The sequence below is a fragment of the Cibotium barometz genome, chromosome 5 (assembly GCF_041138505.1).
Source record: "Cibotium barometz isolate CiBa-2024 chromosome 5, ASM4113850v1, whole genome shotgun sequence".
NCBI lineage: Eukaryota > Viridiplantae > Streptophyta > Polypodiopsida > Cyatheales > Cibotiaceae > Cibotium > Cibotium barometz.
Genome location: NC_141050.1, coordinates 54,967,938 through 54,989,861, shown reverse-complemented (window position 1 = coordinate 54,989,861; position 21,924 = coordinate 54,967,938). Strand labels below are relative to the sequence as shown.

At 40.0% G+C, this 21,924-nt stretch overlaps 1 protein-coding gene across 2 annotated transcripts; it reads left to right on the top strand.

Annotated features, from left to right (window-relative positions):
• The first annotated feature begins 13,901 nt into the window (after window positions 1-13,901).
• Window positions 13,902-18,705, top strand: LOC147638654 (transcription factor HHO2-like). Of its 2 annotated transcripts, XM_086798598.1 has the most exons (6): window positions 13,902-14,428; window positions 14,986-15,199; window positions 15,402-15,634; window positions 16,393-16,801; window positions 17,612-17,688; window positions 17,822-18,705. In XM_086798598.1, exons 2-6 carry the CDS (start codon window positions 15,013-15,015, stop codon window positions 18,335-18,337), a joined length of 1,422 nt encoding a protein of 473 aa, XP_086654724.1. In that variant the 5' UTR covers window positions 13,902-14,428; window positions 14,986-15,012; the 3' UTR covers window positions 18,338-18,705. The 2 variants fall into 2 exon arrangements, with proteins under 2 accessions (XP_086654724.1, XP_086654723.1); XM_086798597.1 differs by lacking the exon at window positions 13,902-14,428 and having other exon boundaries at window positions 14,490-15,199.
• The last annotated feature ends 3,219 nt before the right edge of the window (window positions 18,706-21,924 follow it).

Genomic DNA, 21,924 nt, shown 5'->3' with positions numbered 1-21,924 from the left:
CTGTACTCGATCAAGAGAGTGAGCCTGGTAGCAACCACTAGATGAGAGAACTGAAATGCCTCTAACTCCCACTTCCATTGCTGGAACTCAAGACTCTCCCGATGAAGTCGAATCTGCTGGTAGAACCGGCCTGCCACAATCATGCTATGGGCGTCAAAAGAAAACCCATGATCATCCACTATATCCTGGTCAAGGATGCACTTTGGCCTAGTGCAACTCATCAGATAGTAGTCTACTCCCTCGCTATTTCCCTCACTGGAAATAACAGCAAATACATCACCCTCCTGTAGCAAATCTGTCAGGTCATCATAACTGACCACCATGAACGTAGGACCTATGTGCTCATCAGACAACACTGGATGTGAAGGATGCTCGGGGGAGAGGAATGTCTGTATCCATGCATCTGCCCATCCTCTCGAGGCACAATGTGACCAATCGCCATCCATACATGCTCCACAGAAGCATGCAAACCGTCGTGTGTAAATCGTGGGGGCCGCCATGTACGTGCTCCTGATGGAATGTAAGCCCAAGGTGCCAGGTACTGTGTCACAATCATGGGAGGCTCTACGGTCAATCATGCCACCATCCACATGCCAAAAAAATCTCCTGACAATCCGAGCATCACTTTTGGGATACGATGATGCTGCACTCCCACACAAATGTTGGGAGCACCACTCGACTACGTGGCCCGCATCTTTGGACCGCTCAGCATCCTGCCACAGCAGTTGATGATGCCTCAGGAGGGCACGTTTCACACACTCGCCCGCACCATCATGCTCTCCCTTCCCGTGACCAGTCTCAAAGAATGACCAAATCACTGGGATACTAGACTGCACATGCCACCTATAAATCCATAAAAGATAGTCTTCGTTATTATTTCTTTAAGATGTTCTAGTGAATTTAGTTTAATTGCGAATATAAGAGAACCATAAGTACTACCTGTAGAGCCAATAGAATTGTCGTGACAACTTGAACTGTGAGCCACAACCATCCGACCAAACCCATCGTTGGCCACGTATGATCCCACAATCTCCTAAAAAATCGTCATGGAGACGAAAACAGTGTTGCACAAAATGTGCATCATGTGAACGATCATCACTAAATGATACTCTCGAATAATGACACGGGTCTCGAGGTACTCGCTATCCCATCTACACGAGCCTCTGCATGTTGATAGCTAATGTGGACCATAATAGCAACCTGGTGAGGTAAGCAATATAGACGTTTAGGACACAAAAAATTAAATAAGTAATATAGCTCAAACACGAAACAAATATTATGAAATATAACCATTACCTGCTCTAAGAAGTAATACTCAGATTGTATCTCCTGAAAAGGTGTGAAGGTGTAGTTCTCTGCAAAATCAATCACAGAGACGACCACACCAATAGGAAACTCTGCCAGGCATGCTCGGAACTGACAATCCTGCCACTTGGCACAATGACTTTGCTGTATATAGGGGTATATCTGCTCCCTAAATGTGGCTGTGAAGTGACAACGTGGTGTATGTTTGTCCACGAGCTGCAACTTCCTGGACTGTCACTCTGGAGCTGGTGTGTCACATACTCATAACGTTGCCATGGCACTATCTTTTGGTCACTTGCATCAAGATCTACCACCATATGTAGATGTGCAAGTGAACCACATGATGTGCGATTGCTCTCCACACAAGGCATCCTATGGAACTGGGCATCCTCCGTGTGTGCACACAAAAGAGAGTGGATGAAATCACGAGGACTATGAGGCAACTCTCTATGCCCACTAAGAGAACGGAACACATCATAAAAAAGTTTGAACTCAACATGGTAGCGACAACAACATGTGTCACGCTGATGTGAGCCTCACAAACCAAGGCTTACACCCCTCGAATGACCTTTGCCCAATTTTAAGCTCTGGATACGAAGCCACAAACTGAGAATACAACTCAGTTTGGGTCATTTCAAGAAAGCAAGCACTGTGCTCAATGAACACTCCTCTTGTCACTCTCTTACGCAAAGCTTTCTTGAAAACTGGTGAGGCACGACAATTCTCCTCCCAAAAACTTTCTATCAAGGTTCTAGTGGTTTCATCTAGTAGGCGATCATGCCTAGCTACACGACCACTACTTGCCCACAAAGCACCAACCCCATTGGCATATAAACTTTGTCGTCTAATAGACCCAAATCTAAGTGCGTGTGGTGTTATGGAAAGGATGCGAGATGTGGCACTAACCTTACCCTTCATTTGGGAGCTACTTATGGCTGCCACAATAGCCCGTCGAGCAGCCAAAGCGTCCGCAGAGTTTCTCTTCTTGTTAACTATATAGGAATGACGAACACTTTGTAGAACACTTTGTAGCACCGCCATGCCAGCTCTCTCCTCTCTTCGACCTCCAATGTCGGAAAGCGCCCTGTAGTTGGCCATGTTGGGCAGATCGATCAAAGCATCAAGCACACATGCCTGTGATGAAGGCGTGAGGTCTTTGAAATAGGAATGGAAGATTGCATGGGCACGACGATGTGCCCCTGACTTTGATAGTTCTTTCCTATCCACACGATGGGTGCCCAAAGGAGGGGGGTGGGTTCTTGTAGAAGAGAAGGGGACTCAAGAAGGGCAGGTTCATGTGGATGTATTATCTAAACTAAGGGGTAGTGGGGGGGGAGAGGGCGGAGGGAGAGGAAGTGGAAGAGAAGGAGCAAGGCTTGGATCATCGCCAACAACGGAAGGTGTTGCTCGTTGACGTGCTCTCCACTCTCTCTTTCTCTCACGAGCTACCCTTTTCCTCTCCTCCTCTCTTGAACTTGTTGGTGGACGGGGGAAAGTCTAGTCCTATCACGTTTCTGACTCCTACGACTTTGAGAACCCATTCTCAAGGAAGCTAAGAGAGAAAAAATTATAAAGACTCAATGATGGGTAGTACTAGAGATAAGTATGGGATAGTACTAGAGATGTGTGATTATATAGGAAAAATAGGTTATCCACTTCAAATCTCATTGGATTTCCTATCTAAGATTGATTGGATAATTAAGATAAACATAAAGATAATTAAAGATAAACTATTATCCACTTAAAAATTAATATTATTAATAATATTTATTAACAAGTCTAAATATTTATCATTACTAGATATATAAATATATCTTTTATTTTATAATTATATAACTGCTTTTTTTTAATAATGTATTTTTTTTAAATTTTATTCAAAGGTTTATTCTACACAAAATATTTTTAAGAAATATTAAACTTAAAAATTATTTTTTTTAAATTGAATAATATGAACTTTAATAATAATATTATTGATCTAGTTTCAAAATATAATCCTTTAAAATTAGTGATTTTAAATTCTTTTATTTAATAAGTTATATATATTTTATTATTTAAAATTCTATATTCTATTTCTCTAAATTACTAAATTAACTTTTTCAAAAATATGTTTTTGAAAAAAAAAGGGGAGGTGGGAAGGCATGACACGTGGCATCCTCTTGACATGTGGCACTATTATGGTTGATGTGGCAATTCCATGATGTGGCATGCCATGTCACCAAGTGCGAGGTGGCATGCAAAGGTGGTAAGAAGATGTGGCATTAATGATGACTAGGATGATGAGGTGGGGAGTCAACTAGGTTGACCATGTTGACATGGAGGGTGGAGGTGGCAAGCTGCTTATGTGGATCCTCTCGAAGCTCGTGTGGACATAAAGTGGCATGCATATATATTATTTGTGCCTACCCAAGCCTCACAGATGGAATGATATCTAAGCTTTGAAGTTTACCAAGCCTAGATTTCCAAGCCTAACTAGGATTGGTTTTAGACTTGAAAAGGGGAGAGTGGACACAATATGGGAATTTTCACTTGGGAGGATTGAAAATGGACCTTCCCATACTCAAATTAAGCCAATTTTTTTCAATAAATTCATGGCAACAAGCGTATTGATCCCTAGAGTTTTTAGATTGAAAGATTCAATATTTAATTTTCTAGAATTAAATTACAATTGATTTAATGGGCCTCTAACAGTTATAACAAATTTTCCAGAGTAAATCTATAAAAATCTAACCGCCGTTAGATTTGTAATTTCCCAATCTAATCATCACTAGATCCATACAATTTGAGCATTTTAAATGGTAGATGTGGTGGGAGGATAAAATAGTATGTTTTTTAACAATTCTAATACCTTTTAAATAATATAGAAAATAGTAAAACACATCAAAAATTACTCGATAAATCAAGTTAAGCTCTATGTTATTTTTATTTGTGATATGCAAAGTGGGAACATCATATGAGTAATAATGTAAAAGTTATGGGCAATTTACTCACATTCACCGTACCTATCTAAACCTTCGAGAGGGCCTGCATACAATTTTGGTTCCCAAAGAAAAGGGGATTTGTAATTATTGGATATTCGATCAGATTATAGTTTTAGGTGCCCAAATTTGCATATGATGTTTCATTAGAAGACCTTGAAGTGAAACTCCTTGGCTAACTAGGAGAGATTGGCTATTCTTCTTGAAAAAATGCCTATTTTCCGTCTAAAGCCAAGGGCGCCCACTACATGAAACTAGATAACCTCATCTTGCAACCACCCGTAAGTATAGCATGTGAGTTCAAATGAAGGGGTTTTAAAATTCAAAATGTTAAGGTAAATTTATAGACATACATTTATAGAAGGGGTTTTTTAAATTTATTTTGAAAAAAACCTATAAGTCCATAAAGAAAAAGGGGTCAATTTAATTCACAGGTAAGGGGTTTTTTTAATACCCCTTGAACGCACGCGATACATAGGGTTTCTTAGTAGTGCACCCCCCAAGATAACCCTACCACTCGTGAGATGCGACTAAGCAGAGATATTATCTTTGAGGAAATGAGTAGCTAGTATGCACCAGCAGTGAAGGCAACAAAGGATGTAGATGTAAGAAGTACTAATGTAGAGTAGCAACAATCACAAGTACTTAGTGGACCTGGAGAGTCCTCTAGTAGTGGATCTAGTGTTAGCCCATGGTTAGGTAGGTTGAGCAAGCACAGATGTAGGTACACATGTATCATATGCAATGGAGTAGAAAAGGTTGAGGACAGATGTAGGTATACATATATCACACAATGGGAAGGAAAAGGTAGATCAACCTTTTGTGCCTAATCAACAAGTCACTCATATGTGGATGGTGACCTTAGTGGCTCTGAGCAGAGCCTTGATAAGGCGCTTGGCATTCCATTTATGGTTACTCCTGGTGTAAGGAGAACCAAGGTAGTTTTGAGGACACCTGGTAGTGATCCAGGTGTATGCAAGTCTATAAGGCTTAGGTACCCTATTGACATGTTAAGATACAATGGATATACAGCCCATAATTATGCTTACATGGTCAAAGCAATTCATGAGTTGAAAAGCAGGCACTTGGAAACAAAAAGTGGGAAGATGCCATGAAATGAGGAGATGGCAACATTGGATGCAAATGCAACATGGGAGTTAGTGCCTTTGCCTAAGGAAAAGAATTCAATTGGATGTAAGTTGGTGTATAAAGTCAAGCATAATGTAGATGGTTCAGCGTGAACAGGTATAAAGCAAATTGGTTGCCAAGGGCTATGCGTAGACCTATGGCATTGACTATGAGGAGACATTCAGCCCGGTTGTTTGCAAGAATAGTAATAATGAAAACTCTGATAGCTATGGTTATAGCAAAGGGTTGATCTTTTTGCATCATATGGATGTAAAGAATGCCTTCTTGAATGGTGATGTGCAAGAAGAAGTATACATGATGCAGCCACTAGATTATGAGAGTGATTCACACCCATATTTTGTGTGGTGCAGGTTATGCAAAGTCCTCTATGGCTTGAAGAAGGCACCTAGAGCATGGTTAAACAAGATTGGGGAGTATCTTGTTACCATTGGATTTCAGATATCCAATGTAAAATTTTCGCTTTATATGAAAAGAACAATTCAAGGGATCATGCGATTAGTCATTTTATGTGGATGACGTGATTATCACTGGTGATAGTGATGCTGACATACATGATGTCAGGAGGCTTTTGAAGAAGAAATTTGAGATGGAGGATTTAGGGGAGCATCGGTATTTCTTAAGCATAGAGGTGGTGAGATCACCTCATGATGGCATTCTTTTAGTACAAAGGCAGTATGGCTTGGATATGTTGTCCAAGTAGGGTATGACAGGCTATAAGTCTATTTTAGTGCCATTGGAGTATAGCACAAAGCTTTCCACAAATACACGTGAGATTTTGGAGGACCCTACTAGGTACAGGCGCATAGTGGGTAGCTCGATCTACATGAGCATTACTAGGATAGTTTACTTGTGAGTTAGTCTAGACGGATTCTTGTGTACATAAAGTCCACAATGGATTATGGAATTTTTTATGAGACTAGTACAAAGATACAACATGGGTACACAAATGTTGATTGGGCTAGTAGTGTCGCACAGCAGACAGGCGATCTACTAGTTGCTTTATGTTTTTGTTTGGAAGTATTGCTGTGAGTTGGAGTAGTAAGAAATATCTAAAAGTCGCTTTGTTGAGTTTAGAGGTAGAGTACAGTGGTGCTGCTATGGGAGCTTGTGCGATGTTGCTTGGTTTCAAAATCTAATTGGTGATATTATTGAGCCCATGGATAGGAAAATTATCATTTATTATGACAATATGAGTACCATACATTTGGCCAGTAACCCAATATACCATGTTAGAATGAACCACATTGAGGTGCATTATCACTTTGTGAGGGAGAAGGTTCTAGTAGGTGATGTAGATCTGGTATATGTCAACATAGAGAATCAAGTGGCTAACATCTTCACAAAGGCATTGGGCACATAGAAACTCCACAGGTTTAAAAGATTACTTGGAGTGCAGTGTGTGGAGTTAAGCTCGAAGGGGAGTGTTGAGATATCGAGCTCAACTAGTGCTGCAGACATTGATGACCCGCCTGGGTGATAGCTTTCGCACTTTTGCCACTGGCATGGTTGGTGATATTATGGTTGTTATGCCACAAGTGTGGATATGACAGGCTGTGTGACAACTACTTTGGAGTACTAGAGTTATGGCATAGTTATAGTGCCAGCTCATATAGTCGAGTTCACACTATGGACCAACCATTGTATGTTATTGCAGGAGAGTACTTTCCAGGAGTACTAGAGTTATGGCATAGTTATAGTGCCAGCTCATATAGTCGAGTTCACACTATGGACCAACCATTGTATGTTATTGTAGGAGAGTACTTTCCAGGAGTACTAGAGTTATGGCATAGTTATAGTGCCAGCTCATATAGTTGAGTTCACACTATGGACCAACCATTGTATGTTATTGTATGTTATTGCAGGAGAGTACTTTCCCTTATAGTATGTATTCTTAGATTTTAGTTATATGGTTGAAGAGAAGAGAACAAGATAGAAGGAAATTCATCCATCCATCTCTCTTGTGTGTCTTTCTCTCTCTTGTGTGTGTGTGTGTGTGTGTGTTTGCTCTTGTAAGGAACTCAAGGTCTCCCTCTCCCTTGCATTCTCTTTAGGGATTAGTCTAGGCTCCCTCTCATAGTCCAAAGATCCTAGCACATCTTTGTACTTTTAGTGCTAGATCACTCCTTGTTCACATCATCACTCCCAGGGGGGATTCGTAGCCATGTTTGGTAGACTTGATGTGTGTGAACACATCAAGTCCTAGTGTGTGAACACACTACGCTAGTCGGGGCACATTTTCCCTCTTGGACGAGGTTTTTTCCCTATGCTAGTTTACACCCATCTTGGGGTATAATTATCAACTTTGTACAACACACAGTCATTATCTATCTATCATCTCATTGTGTGCTCCCTTGAGCTTCTCCATTGTGTGTGTGTGTGTGCATTCATATAACCCTATTTCTAACAAATGCAAAGTATAACACAGGAGTCCTAAGCTAGGTGGCACTAGTGGTGCCAAAAATGTTCACCGATTTGAGAACACTTGAGACTTACAAGATATAGAGAAGAAGAGGAAGAATGCAACGGTCTTACTGGCTTGCACCTCTAGCCACTCTTAGTAGAGAAACCCTCTCTTGTGGAGAGCTAGGGTCCTCAACCTTGCCTTCCTTGTTGTCACTACAAGGAAGCTATGCACGGTGAGAAAAGTGAGAGAGAGTTATGGAAATCTTAACTGCTACTTCAATGTCTCGATGAGTGAGAGCATGGGGGAGAGGGAGAGGAGAACTAGCATCAACAAACCATCACTCATCTACACAATCCTTAAGCATCATGCGATAAATAAAGGAAAGCATATAAGCAAGAATTAATCACAAGAGAAAGAGACTTAAACTCAATTGTGAGAATGGGATTATGTCCTTTCTCATTAGTCAAAATGTCTCATATATAAGACTTATATATACAATGCCCAACTTCCCAAGTAATGTCCAAGGCCTCAAAAACTATTCTAGGCTAATTTTCTATATACTCATGGCATTACACAATTCGTAAGCTTGGTTTTGACTATCTTTCAGCATTACACCAGTTGTAAACTTAGAGATTTTCCATTTTCATTTACATGAAGTGCTACAAAAAGGTATGGGTCAAAAATATTGCTGCACATTCAGACTAATGTTAGCCAATATGGTTAACACCTTGTGTACTCTTGTGTGTGTGTGTGTTTGTGTGTGCTTGTCTACTCTTTTATATATATGTGTGTGTGCGTGCGTGCATGCGTGCATGCGTGTGTGTGTGTGTGTGTATGTTTTCCAAGGAGCTCAAGATCACCATCCCCCTCGTATTCTTTTCAAATTAGTGTGGTGTGAGAAAGATATGGTTGACTCAAGGGTCATGTAGCACAAGGGAGTCTAATAGCACAGTAGATGGTATTAAGCAGAATGCTTTGCAACTCTAGGTAGTGAGAGAGACTAGTCCTTGGTGGGTGTACTTCCCGGAGAGAATTCCATCTCCCTCTTCATCTTTCTCTTCCTCCTCTTTTTAGTTGTGAGAGTGACCTAAGACCGGGGGAGTCATCTACAAAGTTCATCAATTTGATAGTGGTCCTCATAAACGACCCAATGAAGCATATGAGGTAATGTGGCTACCAAGCCTCAACTTTAACCTCAACACCATGCCAATATCAAAGATGTAAAATTTCATTTCCAGTGGGCAATCAATGCACTACCTCATAGACATGTTGTACATTGTATCACTCCTTCGAAGGGTCAGAAGGAGTGTCCAAAAGAGTAAGAATTTTTGCAAAGGTCTCTCAAAGGACCACACGTTGAAGCTTATATAGCGGAATATACCTTATAAATGGGGGCATGTTAACAACCTTTTGGCCCTTAGGGTTAACACATTATAGACCTATTTATACATATATACATTTTGATATATGTTGATACTTTGATATATTTTGTATGTGAAGATCTCTCTAGACAACCACAAGCTGAAGTAGATATGACTTCCAACAGAATCTACATTAGGAAGGGGAGCATGTTAACACCCTTATGAGGTTAACACAATTTGTATACCTACACGCAACATTTAAAGCTTTAGGAATGAGATTCAACACATTTTGTATACCTATGCACAACATTTAAAAATTTAAGAATGAGATTAAGCTCACATGCACATCCTCAAACTCATGGATCCCAAGATGGATTCACAAAGTGACAAGGGTCAGTTAAGGATACGCAATGCAAGAAGTAGTCAATGGAAGTGCCAAAGGATCCATGGAGCAATCTTACTAGGGATCAATGTGTCCAATATTGAAAGATTTAACAATGAGATTGGAGCTCACATGTAGCCTTGAACTCATGGATGGGCATCCAACATGGGTTCACATGGCGAGAAGCACGATATCAAGGTGAACTACGATCAGGGATTTAATATTCACGTGATCACAAGATTTTTTGTGATAATAACACATGTGAACAAGTTATTCACATGTTCTCATGTTACCGTTCACAAAATAACAGGTCACTTGCCATTTGGGAACCCCTTAAAAGCTTGGCTACACATGGGAATAAGCTATTCACATATTCTCATGTTACCATCTTCACATAATAGCAGGTCAGTGGCCACCTAAGAAGATTTTTTATGCCCGACAAAGATAATTTTTTTAGGCCCTTGTGAAAGCTTTGTGAATATAATATGTGATCATAAGATTTTTTGTGTTATTAACATATGTTATTAACATGTTCACATGTTTTTGTTTACGTCAGTGAAATCCCTGACTACGATCATTAAAGATGAATTGAAGGTCTATGTCAATCAAATATGAGTTGTTGATACCCTCGAGGGGTTCACTCTATGCAAACCTCTATATCACACGTGCATTCAAGGCCTATTTTAAAAACCCCTTATCTGTGAATTTTTCATGAATAAATCACGCCCTTTTTCTATTCAACTTGTGAATACCCCCTTTAAATGGTACCCTTATGTATGTAAAAAAGGGATTAAAAAACCCCTTATGTTGAACCCACGTGCTACGCTTACATATTCATGAGTGATCGCCCTAAGCCAATACCCAAAGTCACAATCAGGTTAATGGTTCTATTTATCATATTCTAGGGGAGAGGGAGGTTTGCATATATTCCTTCTCTTGTATAAATCCTTTTCTATGAACTTAGAGGAATGCAGTGATATGAATTACTTCAACTTTTAATAGAAAACCCCCTTAATATATATACTAACTTCATGAAACTCAAGCCCCTTTAATTAAACTAGTGTTATCTTACATGCTTCTAGGTGAAATCCCCCAAAATCATTAAATACATGATATAGCACCCCAAAAGGGGAAAAGAGTTTGTGTGATTTTTTTATTCCTTAGAACATGCTTGCCTGTAGTATTCACTCAAACATTATGAGGATTTACTCTTTATATATTCCAATCATGTAGGGAAAGTTCTAAATGTTGAAAGGAGATTATGGATTGGAAGCAGCTTAAGGTACTTTTGGAAATGCATTGGAGGAAAAAGGGACTACCTTCAACTATGTTTATCAAGGCAACCACAAGAAGCATGACATTGCACACATTTCAAAAGATTATTGTTAGATATGTCATGCTACAAAGGATTGCTTTAAATTGGTGTTGCCCTTAACACTTGTTCTATATGTCATCTCTCTCTCTCTCTCTCTCTCTCTCTCTCTCTCTCACATTGAGCCAATAAACAACAAACTCCAACTTTTTATGTTAGTAACTTCAATACATACATATATATTATAATTACACACACACACACACACACACACACACACACAAATCTAGGGGAAAGGGAGGTTTGCAAATTTGTACAAATCTTTTTCTATGAGCTTGGAGGTATGCAATGATATGAATTACTTTACCTTTTCATAAAAAACTCCCTTTTGTACGCAAGTTTCTCTATAACTTCATGAAAGTCAAAACCCCTTCAGTTAAACTCTAGTGTTATCTTGCATGTTTCTAGGTGAACCCCCCAAAATTATTATACATGATATATACCACTCCAAAAGAGAAAATGGTTTTGTGTGATATTGTTACTTCTTAGAACATGCTTGCATTGATTATCCCCTCTAAGATTTTTAGGATTTACTCTTAAATTTTAATCACATAGGGAAAGTTCTAAAGGCTAAAAGGAGGTTGTGGATTAGAGGAAAGTCAAGGTACTATTGGAAATACATTGGAGGAAAGAGAGAAACCCAAGGTACATTTGGAAATGATATTGTTGTGAAACATGTCATGCTAGAAAGGATTGATTTGAATTCGTCTTGGCCTTAATGTTTGTTCTCTACATTTCATGATGATGGTGAATCCAAGGTACTTAACTTGGAGTAGGGCATCTAGCCTTGTGGCCATACAAGAATGGGTATCTAGTGGCCATGGCACATTTTAGATTCATCATATAGACATCCTCTTAGATTGAAACAATGTAATATTTTGAGCAAATGCTTGATTTTACAAGGATGAATGGATTGAGAACATGAAATGGGCCAAACTAGGCTAAGGTAGCCAAGCGAGGATGAGTGGATTGAATCTTGTGAGGATGAATGAATTCACTGAATATGAAATGGGCCTTGGGCAAAGTCAACCTAGCTAGACTTTAGCCGAAATTCAAAGCACCAATTATGTTAGAGCTCCTAGTGGTGTCTAGGTGATGCATGAAGTACATAAGAGTTAGCATAATGTTAAATGTAGTACTTGGTGTATGCTAGTACCTACAATATAAATAGCCAATGTATTAATCCATAGAAGTGGAGTGATGTCTAGGTGATAGTGCTAGAAAAATGTGTTTTTCCCAATGAATCAAAATCAAGATAACATTAGCACTAAAATTTAGAAGAACAATCAGGATTATAACTAAAAGATATAATTTTCATCCTTTGAAAATCAAGACAATAACAAAATTAAAAAATGGCTTTGAAAAATAAATTTTGATCCAGAAAAAGGCACTACAAACTGGGTTTTTTGAGCATTGCTTAATGATGTGAAGTACATATGCGTCATCACAATGTTGAATGTACTAGTACAGTGTGCTAGTACATAGTACATACAGTTGAAGAAGTGGAAATTTATACAAATGGAGCAGTCCGTGCACGTGAAAAAAATCTAGACTTAATCTAGAGTGTTGATTGAGTAAATAATAATGGTCATAAAATACGTGAACTCTTGCTAACTATGTCCACATGCTGAACCATAGTGAGGAAATGACACGTGTTGCGCATCATTAGGGGCGAAAACGCGACGCCTCGAGAGCGTGAAAGATCGATTGCGGAAAAAAAAACAAAACAAAACTCCGACCCGTTTCCGAAAACCAGGATGGTTTGTTCTGAAACCAGGCACGTTCACTGAGATAGCGGTTTCTACAAGTCATTTTCTTCTGGCCGTTCAATGGTTATCCAAAAGAATATTTCCGCATCTTCTACGGTGAAAATTACAAGAACACATATAATTGTGCCATATTATATTTAATATTAATAAAAGGCTCCGGACATCTTGCTAAAATTGGGGTAGTTTGTGCCAAAATTGTTAGCACATAAATAATGCGGCTGGCTTTTAATCTCACTTACTTGCTAATTGCATGTCCTGATACATCTGCATCTACTAGCAAAGCCTCATCCCCTTGTCCCAATACAATGCACCTAATTACATTTTTTTTATTTTTCAATCGGAACGAGATGATTTGTATTATTTACAAAATAGGACTCTAATGCATAGAGAGGCTTTAACTCAAAGATAGTTTTGTATGGAATTTTTCACATTCTTCAGATCCAAGGCCAGTTCAACATCTTCTTCTTCAAGTTTATTTCCAACTTCCGACCACTCTTGTTCCTGTCTTGCCCGATCCGCCCTTGTCCCAATACAATGCACCCAATTACACCTATCATTCAACACAATTCCTTTTCTTTTTTCCCCCTCAAAAGAAACCATCACTTAGGTTTTCTCAAACGCCTCTAATCACAACTCTAATTATTTTTCTCTCTTTGCATTCTAATAAACATTGTAAAATCACCACCTTTTCCAACCCCTCTAAACCTTTAGCCCAACCTCTAGTTTATAATTTCAGGCCTAGTATGTGTTGATCCAATCCTTATCAAATGCACAAAACCCTTTAAGGTAGTTTGGGTTCATTCAAGATCTCTCTTTTGATGCATGAGGAGCCTCGTTAGAATGTAGAGCTGCATTTTTTAATTTCTCTCTTTGGTTAATAAATTGCTTCTAACCATGGGAATCTCTCTCTCTCTCTCTCTCTCTCTCTCTCTCTCTCTCTCTCATATACACGACACACACGTTAGCTCATGATGTGCACATCTTGGGTCTATGCACCACCATCAGAAAGGTCCATCAACCACAGCAAGTGAACCCATAAGTTGAGTAGGAATTGTTACTTTAAGGTCTACCCATGAGTGTTGATACAGCAATAATTTATGAAGCAACATCAGAGAGGCATGGGGGGGCTTGGAAAGTTCTTAAAACCATCCACAACGAGCTTCATCAGCTGGCTCTGAGATTCTCTTCGTGGTGCAAAGCCCAAGAGAATATTCCCTCCTGCCCAAAAAAATCCTTTGAACCTCCCCACTGTACTGTGTCTTCAGACCGACTGCTCTGCAGCTTCTGCGTGCCTCGAAAGGTTATCCTTTTGGCATTCTAAGAATGTTCCCTACTTTATTCCCCTCTTTCTCACGAGCAGGCTTTCGATCATCCCAATCTCATTGAGCTCTCAGCTGCTCCCGTGATTTATCCTGCCTCCATCCTGCTGGCCATTTATAAAGCTTGGAACCATCACGCAGCTTGGCCAGAATATTACACTTTACTTATCAGTAAGGGGAATAGCTCTCTGTGTAAGTTAGTTGCTTTAGAATCTGCCTTTTTGCAGTGTGATACAATCCACAGTCAATTAATTGCTTCTCCTGCGTGCTCTCTCTCTCTCTCTCTCTCTCTCCATTACCCCCACAACCTCTCGCTTTCTCTAATGCATTCGGGACCCCCCAACCAATTCATCAGTCTTCTACAATTAGCTACTCCAGTAGGTCTTGTCAAGGTATGCATTCGTCAATAACAACACGCGCGCGGCGCACACAGTACACAGACACGCGCACGCACAAATCACTATCCATTAATGGATTTGCTAATCTAACAATTAGCCATCAATGAGGACACAGCATAATTTCCAGCAAACAGTAGGAAATTAGCATCATTATCCTGATCAAATTATAATTTCCTTCATGTCGGCTAGTTTACAAAAGACAGTAATCATTCCAATAGTATGGCCGATTTTTTCCAAGCAGAATCAGATTCCCTAGCTATGATGATTACTTGTACTCTCAAAACACCGCTTAGAATCGGAGTTGCACAAATATTCTTACCATCATGATTTTGCCTTTATTTATTCCCTGCACATTCGATCTCACGGCTAAAGATATTCTCGTGAATTTCTTTCTGTGCCAAGGTTCTGATTAAGCCACACTGGGAGATGCCATGTGAGACTTCCATTATATTTTGATCTTTTCACGGACCTCTTTATCATAGCCTTAATCGCCAGTTAACTTCTAATTAAAGCCCGTTTCTTATATATATATATAATCTAATGGTGGGCAGGTAAAATATTGCATCTCCTAGACAAATATGGGCTCTCTTGCAGAGCTGACGCTAGGCAGGCCCTTTCATGGGTCCAAACAACTTGCCTTTTCTGAAGAACACATGGGAAAGATTAGCAGGATTGAGGATTACTTGAAATCTCTTGAAGATGAGCGCAGAAAGATTGAGGCTTTCAAGAGGGAGTTGCCCATCTGCATGCAGCTTTTGAGGGATGGTGAGCATTTTCTTGCAAAGTTTCTGTATCCGCCTCATCTTGTTTTGGATAAAGTACACGGCTTTTTTTAATGCTTTTTGATTTTGCTTTTCAAACCCCCCCCCCCCCCCCCAAAAAAAAAAAATCAGAGATTGAAGCTTCCAAGAAGCAGCTTTCTTTAATGCTTTTTGATTTTGCTTTTCAAACCCCAAAAAAAAAGCAGAGATTGAAGCTTCCAAGAAGCAGCTTTCTGACTGCAATCATGAAGGAGACCCAGCTTGTGGGAAAAGCAAGACACCTGTTCTTGAGGAGTTTATCCCATTGAAGAGCTCAACACAGGACTCAACCTTTTTAACCATGATTGAGGATACGGATAGCCTAACCCCTGTGGACCAAAATGGAAGATTACAAACTACATTCTGGACCCAGGCTGAAGCTTATGTTCATGGACAGGAGGTAAATGATAATCATTTGCAATGCTGTTCATACTTAATGCAGTAATATGAGAATAAATTGGTCTTGACCTAAATTAAGTGTACTTCTGGTGTGCAATTGCGTGGATGATAAGCAACATCCTGCCACTAAATGGATGTATATTATCACATGACGTTGCTGCATCGATTTGATGCTGTTAATGTGTTGATGCCATGCGATGTCATGTCAGTGCATGCAAGACTCTGCCCAACACAATGTCACTATATGGGTTCAATGCAGTGGCATGTTAGTGTGTGAAATGCTGTGCAGGTTCATGTCATTATGATGTTGTCATCATGTCAATGCGATGCCTTATCCTGTTGTGACGTCATGTCAGTGCAAGCAAGACCCTGTCCAACACGATGTCAGTATAGGAGTTCAATGCAATGCCATGCCATGCCAGTGTGTGAAACGCTGTGCAGTATCATGTCAATTTATGATGTTGCCACAGTGTGAATGCAATGCCTTATCCCGTCGATGTGTTGATGCAATGCTTTATTACGTCAATGTGTTGATTCCATGCAATGTCGTTTCAGTGCAGGCAATATGCTGTGCAACACAGTGTCACCTGTAGGCATGTTTTTTGTTTTTCGAGCCGGGGTCAGAAACGAACAAGCTCGTTCTGAAACTCGAACAGATAAACGCTTTTGTCATTGTACGCATGCTATCTGCAGTTCAATGTGACTGGACTGCTAGTCTTGGCTTTGCTTCCAATTTTGTATTTTGGTGTGATGTTGCAGATGGTATCATCCATGACTGACAAACCTTACAAGAAGAGGGCAGTTATGTGCTTCGAGGAAGAGCAAGCTTGCACCAATACAATGGCAAAGCCTGATCTGAGCTCTCGGCTGAGACCCGGAGGCGCTTTCTTGCCATTCCCTAGGGATAGCAGGAGACCATCAGATGAGGCTGTTGAGATGCCATCATCTCCACATGGGGACCATGAGGAGGAGGTCAGCCCTAGTGCAGATCAGTTGGGCAGATCATCGTCAGGAAGTGAGGGGGCTAATCTCCAGCAAGGCAAGCGGGCAGCAGTCTCAGGATACAATGGATCTGGCCAATCATCTCAGCGCAAGCCCCGAAGGTGCTGGTCACCTGAGCTTCACCGCAGATTTGTGAATGCCCTTCAGCAGTTGGGCGGATCAGAAGGTATATGATGATGAATTATAATCAAGTGCCATGTCTTGGTGATGGGGGTGCTGTCACTGCTGTGACTGTTTTTTTGGAATTCAATTGTACTACATTAATTTGGATGATACGTGCGCACGTGCTCTCTCTCTCGCACAAATACACAACATGTACATATATCTATACACCTATGTACATGATAAACGTATACATAACATAATTACATTACACTGCATACATAGATACTAGGATTGGTGGCTTGTCTTGACCTGTCATTCGGCTGTTTTAATGGTGCGAAATCAGCCTGATCTACTAAGCTTTTTGAGGAGTCGCATACATACACATATGTATATACATATACATATTCGTGATATGCCCATACACACATATATTTATACATACTTTTTAAAAAAACCACTGTTTATATTAAATAGTAAACTATACATTATATTAAATAATAAACTATACAGTCATAGTCACCGGAAGCCGGTGGAACTATGAGAACGAACTAAAAGACTGGAAAATTCCTCAAACGGTTGGAGAGAGAACTCGCCAAGATCATAGCAATCTCTAAAAGACCGGAGTCATATATATATCTATACATACACACATGTATATATCTATAATATACATATACATATTCGCGGTATGCCCATACACACAGATATACGTGGATTGGTGGCTGCTGTTGATCTGTCAGCTGGCCGTTTTAAGGACGAGTCTACAAAACTTTTTGAGGAGTGTGTGTCTCGCTCATATAAGGGACATGTGTGGTTCATATAAGGGACGTGTGTGTCTCGCTCATATAAGGGACGTGTGTGGTTCTTGCAGTTGCCACCCCTAAGCAAATTCGGGAGCTCATGCAGGTAGATGGGTTGACAAATGATGAAGTCAAGAGCCATTTGCAGGTAAGACTCTCAAGCTTTCTGCTTCATTTTACAAGGAATGCTTCTGCAATCATCTTCTAGCAGATAGATTGTGTAAGACTCTTTTGGGTTGTGTTCTAATCATCATCTTCTTCTTCTTCTTTTTGGATTGCAGAAGTATCGGTTACACACGAGGCGGCCCAATCCCCGCTTCCAGTCTGGACCACCTCATACTCCACAGTTGGTTGTGCTGGGCGGGATTTGGGTACCCCCAGACTACGCCATAAGTCAAAACCCCCAATCTCTCTACATCAACCCCGCCCAAGTAGAGCAAACACTGCATCAAGAGCAACCCTTTTCTCATGAAGATCACATGTACACACAGCATAATGCAAGGACCTACCATGATCATCTTCATGGGCAGCAGCAGCAACATAATGCAGCCACACCTTCACAGGACTCTTCACAGGGGCCTTTACATGTGGCTGCCCATTCATCAGATGCTGGCAAAGAGGAGAGTCTACGAGAGGATGGCAACGAGGGGTCCAGTTGGAAAGCTGGATTATACCAAGAAGAATCAGGACTCCATGGGCACCACCATGGAGACACTACGTATGGACACTTGCATGCCCACAAGTGGAGGTATGCCCCCGATAGCGATTCTGAGGCTGAAGACGGCAAGGTTTATTAGAACTATATAAGAACACTCAGGTTGTATGTTGGCTTTTTGTGTGGAAAGGTTTCTTTTCTTTTCTTTTCTTTTTTTCTTTTTCTTTTTTTTTTTCCCGATGCTTTTCACTCTTTATTCCACCCTTGAAGGGAAGGGATGTGCAAGATTTGAACTTGCGTCCCACATATGTATCCTCCCTACTTTAAGTGAAAGATGTCGAGGAAACAATAGTCTACCAATAGGACTTTCCGAATGTTAGGGATGGATGTCGTCCACCAGGCCGCTTACTATATAGACTAAATTATGCTACTATACAGACTAAGTTATGTTACCAAGAAAGTGATTTTTAGATGGGTCTGGATTGAATAGCCTCGGGGTCAAACCACAACTAATTTGAGGTGTACACAACATCAATAAGGGTGATTGGGCACACCAGGATTTACTTGCTCCAAACCATGTAAACGGCAAAAGCTCAAGATCGATCATATCCACAAAGAGTTTCGTGAGGAGCTTATCCTCCTACATCCAGAAATGCCACCAAACAAGGAGTTGTTCATCATAGGCATTTACAAAGGCACTTACATGGGAAAGATGCACGTCCTCACCAAAAGCAGCCAATAAGTTCAAGTTAGTCTTATACATCACATTGACTCTAAGCTAGGCACACACAAAGGATACATGGGATACATTGAATCTCGTGTTTGGACCTAAAGCAAAAAAACAGTAAATTCACTAAAAGATTGAATTCTATGGTCTACAAATGAACTTTAATGAGTCTTTGGCTCAGTTTGTTAGTAAAATAAAAAGCATTATGGAGATAAATATGAAAATGCAATAATCTTATAAACAATGCCGAAGGAATATAATTCACTTGTCACAACCTTGAAGAATCTACTAGAGCCAAGATTTGATGGACTCCCCCCTCTTGGAGAATAAGAAAGAATTAAAAGGAAGCAATCCTAGCACTATTGAGCATGTATTGTTCAACAAAAGCAATGTGAAGGGTCACAATTAAAAGGAAGCAATCCTAGAATCCTAGCACTATTGAGCATGTATTGCTCAACAAAAGCAATGTGAAGGGTCACAATTAAAAGGAAGCAATCCTAGCACTATTGAGCATGTATTGTTCAACAAAAGCAATGTGAAGGGTCACAATTATGGCAGGAAAGGACACTTTCGAAATGAATGCAAATTCAAAGACAAGCCAAAGTATAACTATTGCAATAAGTTCAGGCACAAAGAAGAAGATTGCAGCTTGAAGAAAAGCGAAGGAAACTTTATGGGGACTACCTCGACCACCCTATACAAAGATATCCCTAATGATTAGCTCTTCTAAAGAGCAAGGAGGAAAACACCACCACTACCCTAGCGATCTGTTGTAAAAGAGGGGTCACCATATGAGTAGATACCCATCTTATCATTTCATCTTATTTGTTTCCACCTGACCACCTGCTGAGAGTAGCCAGTTGAGAACCCAGGGGGGTAATGTTTGTTGTAACTCACATCCGACTACCTTGAGTAGCCCAGATATATGGCACCAAGGGGGGTGTTGAGAAGTGTGGTGCCGTAGAGCACATGTAGAGGTAGGGAGGGAGCAGGTGAGCATGAAGCCATATGGCAAAATATATTATCCCACATGCATGGAACAAGCGAAGGGGCCATTTCAAGTAATGAAAAGTACAAGCACTTGCACCCTCCTTTTACATCAAGGGGCCAGTTTCAAGCAATGAAAAGTATAAGCACTTGCACTTATCTCAAGTCTCTCTATGAGTCCAAGCTAATATATCTTGCAACCTAATTGATTTGAGTCTATTGCACATACACATCATCATGGGTGTAATTAGACACCATCCGTCCTAGCTTAGTGTAATCACTTATCATTAGCATGTGATTAGCTTAATCCACTTGCATTAGTGAAGGTAACATGGATTTTAACAATGTCATGTATAGGCCCGGGGGATTCACAAGCCATATCTTATGGTATCACATGAGTGTAAGGGAGAGGGGTTTTGGAAGGGGGAGGGTTAAGATTATAAGTTAGGGGGTGAGGGGGATTTATGGTGCTGGGGGGAGAGAGAGAGAGAGAGAGAGAGAGAGAGAGAAGGGAGTAGGGAAGAATGAAAGTAGGGGTTTCGTTTCTTCTTGTAGTTTACAATATGTGATTTAGTGGTGTAGTTTAAAAACTTGATTAGTTTACTACTCTTTTAAGCTAACCACATATAGTGCATGTAGGTCTTTGTGCTTCTAGCACTTACATCCATCACTTACATCCATTCTACTTACATGAGCTATACTTGTCACATGTATAACATCAATATCTTCTATTTGATTTTTAAACCTTAAATAGGGGGTTCTTGAATTTCATAATTGGGATGCATATGCTTAGAAAGGGATGTAGTTTATTTTTAGAGAAACTTAAATAGGGGTTTCTTATGAGTTTCATGCACGTAGGTGACGTCCCCTTCTATGGAAAGTGAATTCTCCGGGTGTATGGGGCACATGTGTGTCAGAGTAAGGTAGATGTAACCTAGGATATTATGAAGTTGGAATGGATGCAAGCTAAGGTTATTTGGGCATGTGAGTAGATGAATGTAAAAGGTGGTCAATGGTCAAAAGGTACATGGAAGTGCAAGGGTGCATAAGAAATGTGAGCATTTATCAACACATGGATGGCACAAGTGTGCATAGAACATGTAGATGAGAGCTACATATGGATGTATCAAGCTCATTCTCATAATGCAAAATCGTGATGTTTTGATTAGTCTTGTATCATACCTTAATCACCTGTATTAGTGTTGATATCATGCTCTAATGATGTCTTCTTTCATCTTTCATCCACCATAGCACTCCATAGCCATCTCAAATAATGTATTTTCTCAACTAACCTCAGGACATTACTAATCGAGTCGATATTTCAGCCCCACATTGTGACAATGCTGAGGTAGGTGAAGAGGAATCTTACTCTATACAACTATCATGCTCTCAAAGAAATAGGTGACAATTTTCAGTCACTACTACAACATAAAGCAAGCATAGACGTGCTGCATAGACGCGCAAGTTATGGGGGCGCCTATACTAGCGTCTATAAGGGCGTCTACTTCTTTGAAACTAGACGCTCTTATAGATATGTAAGTTACGTTTGTGTCTATGCTCGCGTCTATAAGCGCGTCTAGCATAGACGCGATTACAGACATGCTTATAGACGCAGTATGCAACAATTTCCTATTCTTGCAAAGAAAAATAGAATCTTCAATCCCCAAAAATATCATTTGCTGAACTATGTGCACAAGATTTTGATAATATGCTTGATTTTTTGGTGCATTTATATACAAATGAATCTCTAGAAAGCATATTTGCAAGGAAAAATATGCTAAGGAAAGAGAAAAGAAATAGGTATAAATTGAGTAATGTGGTGAAAGGGATGGATACATGCAAAGGCTTAGGTATAAATTGAGTAATGTGGTGATGGATACATGCAAAGGCTTAGGTATATCAAGTAATGCCATGAAAAACAATCCAAAGGACAATGGTTCAATCCCCACATATTTTCATCAAAGTGAAGCTTTTAAAAAAAATCTTGAACCTCCATGAAAAGCAGTCCAAAGGTG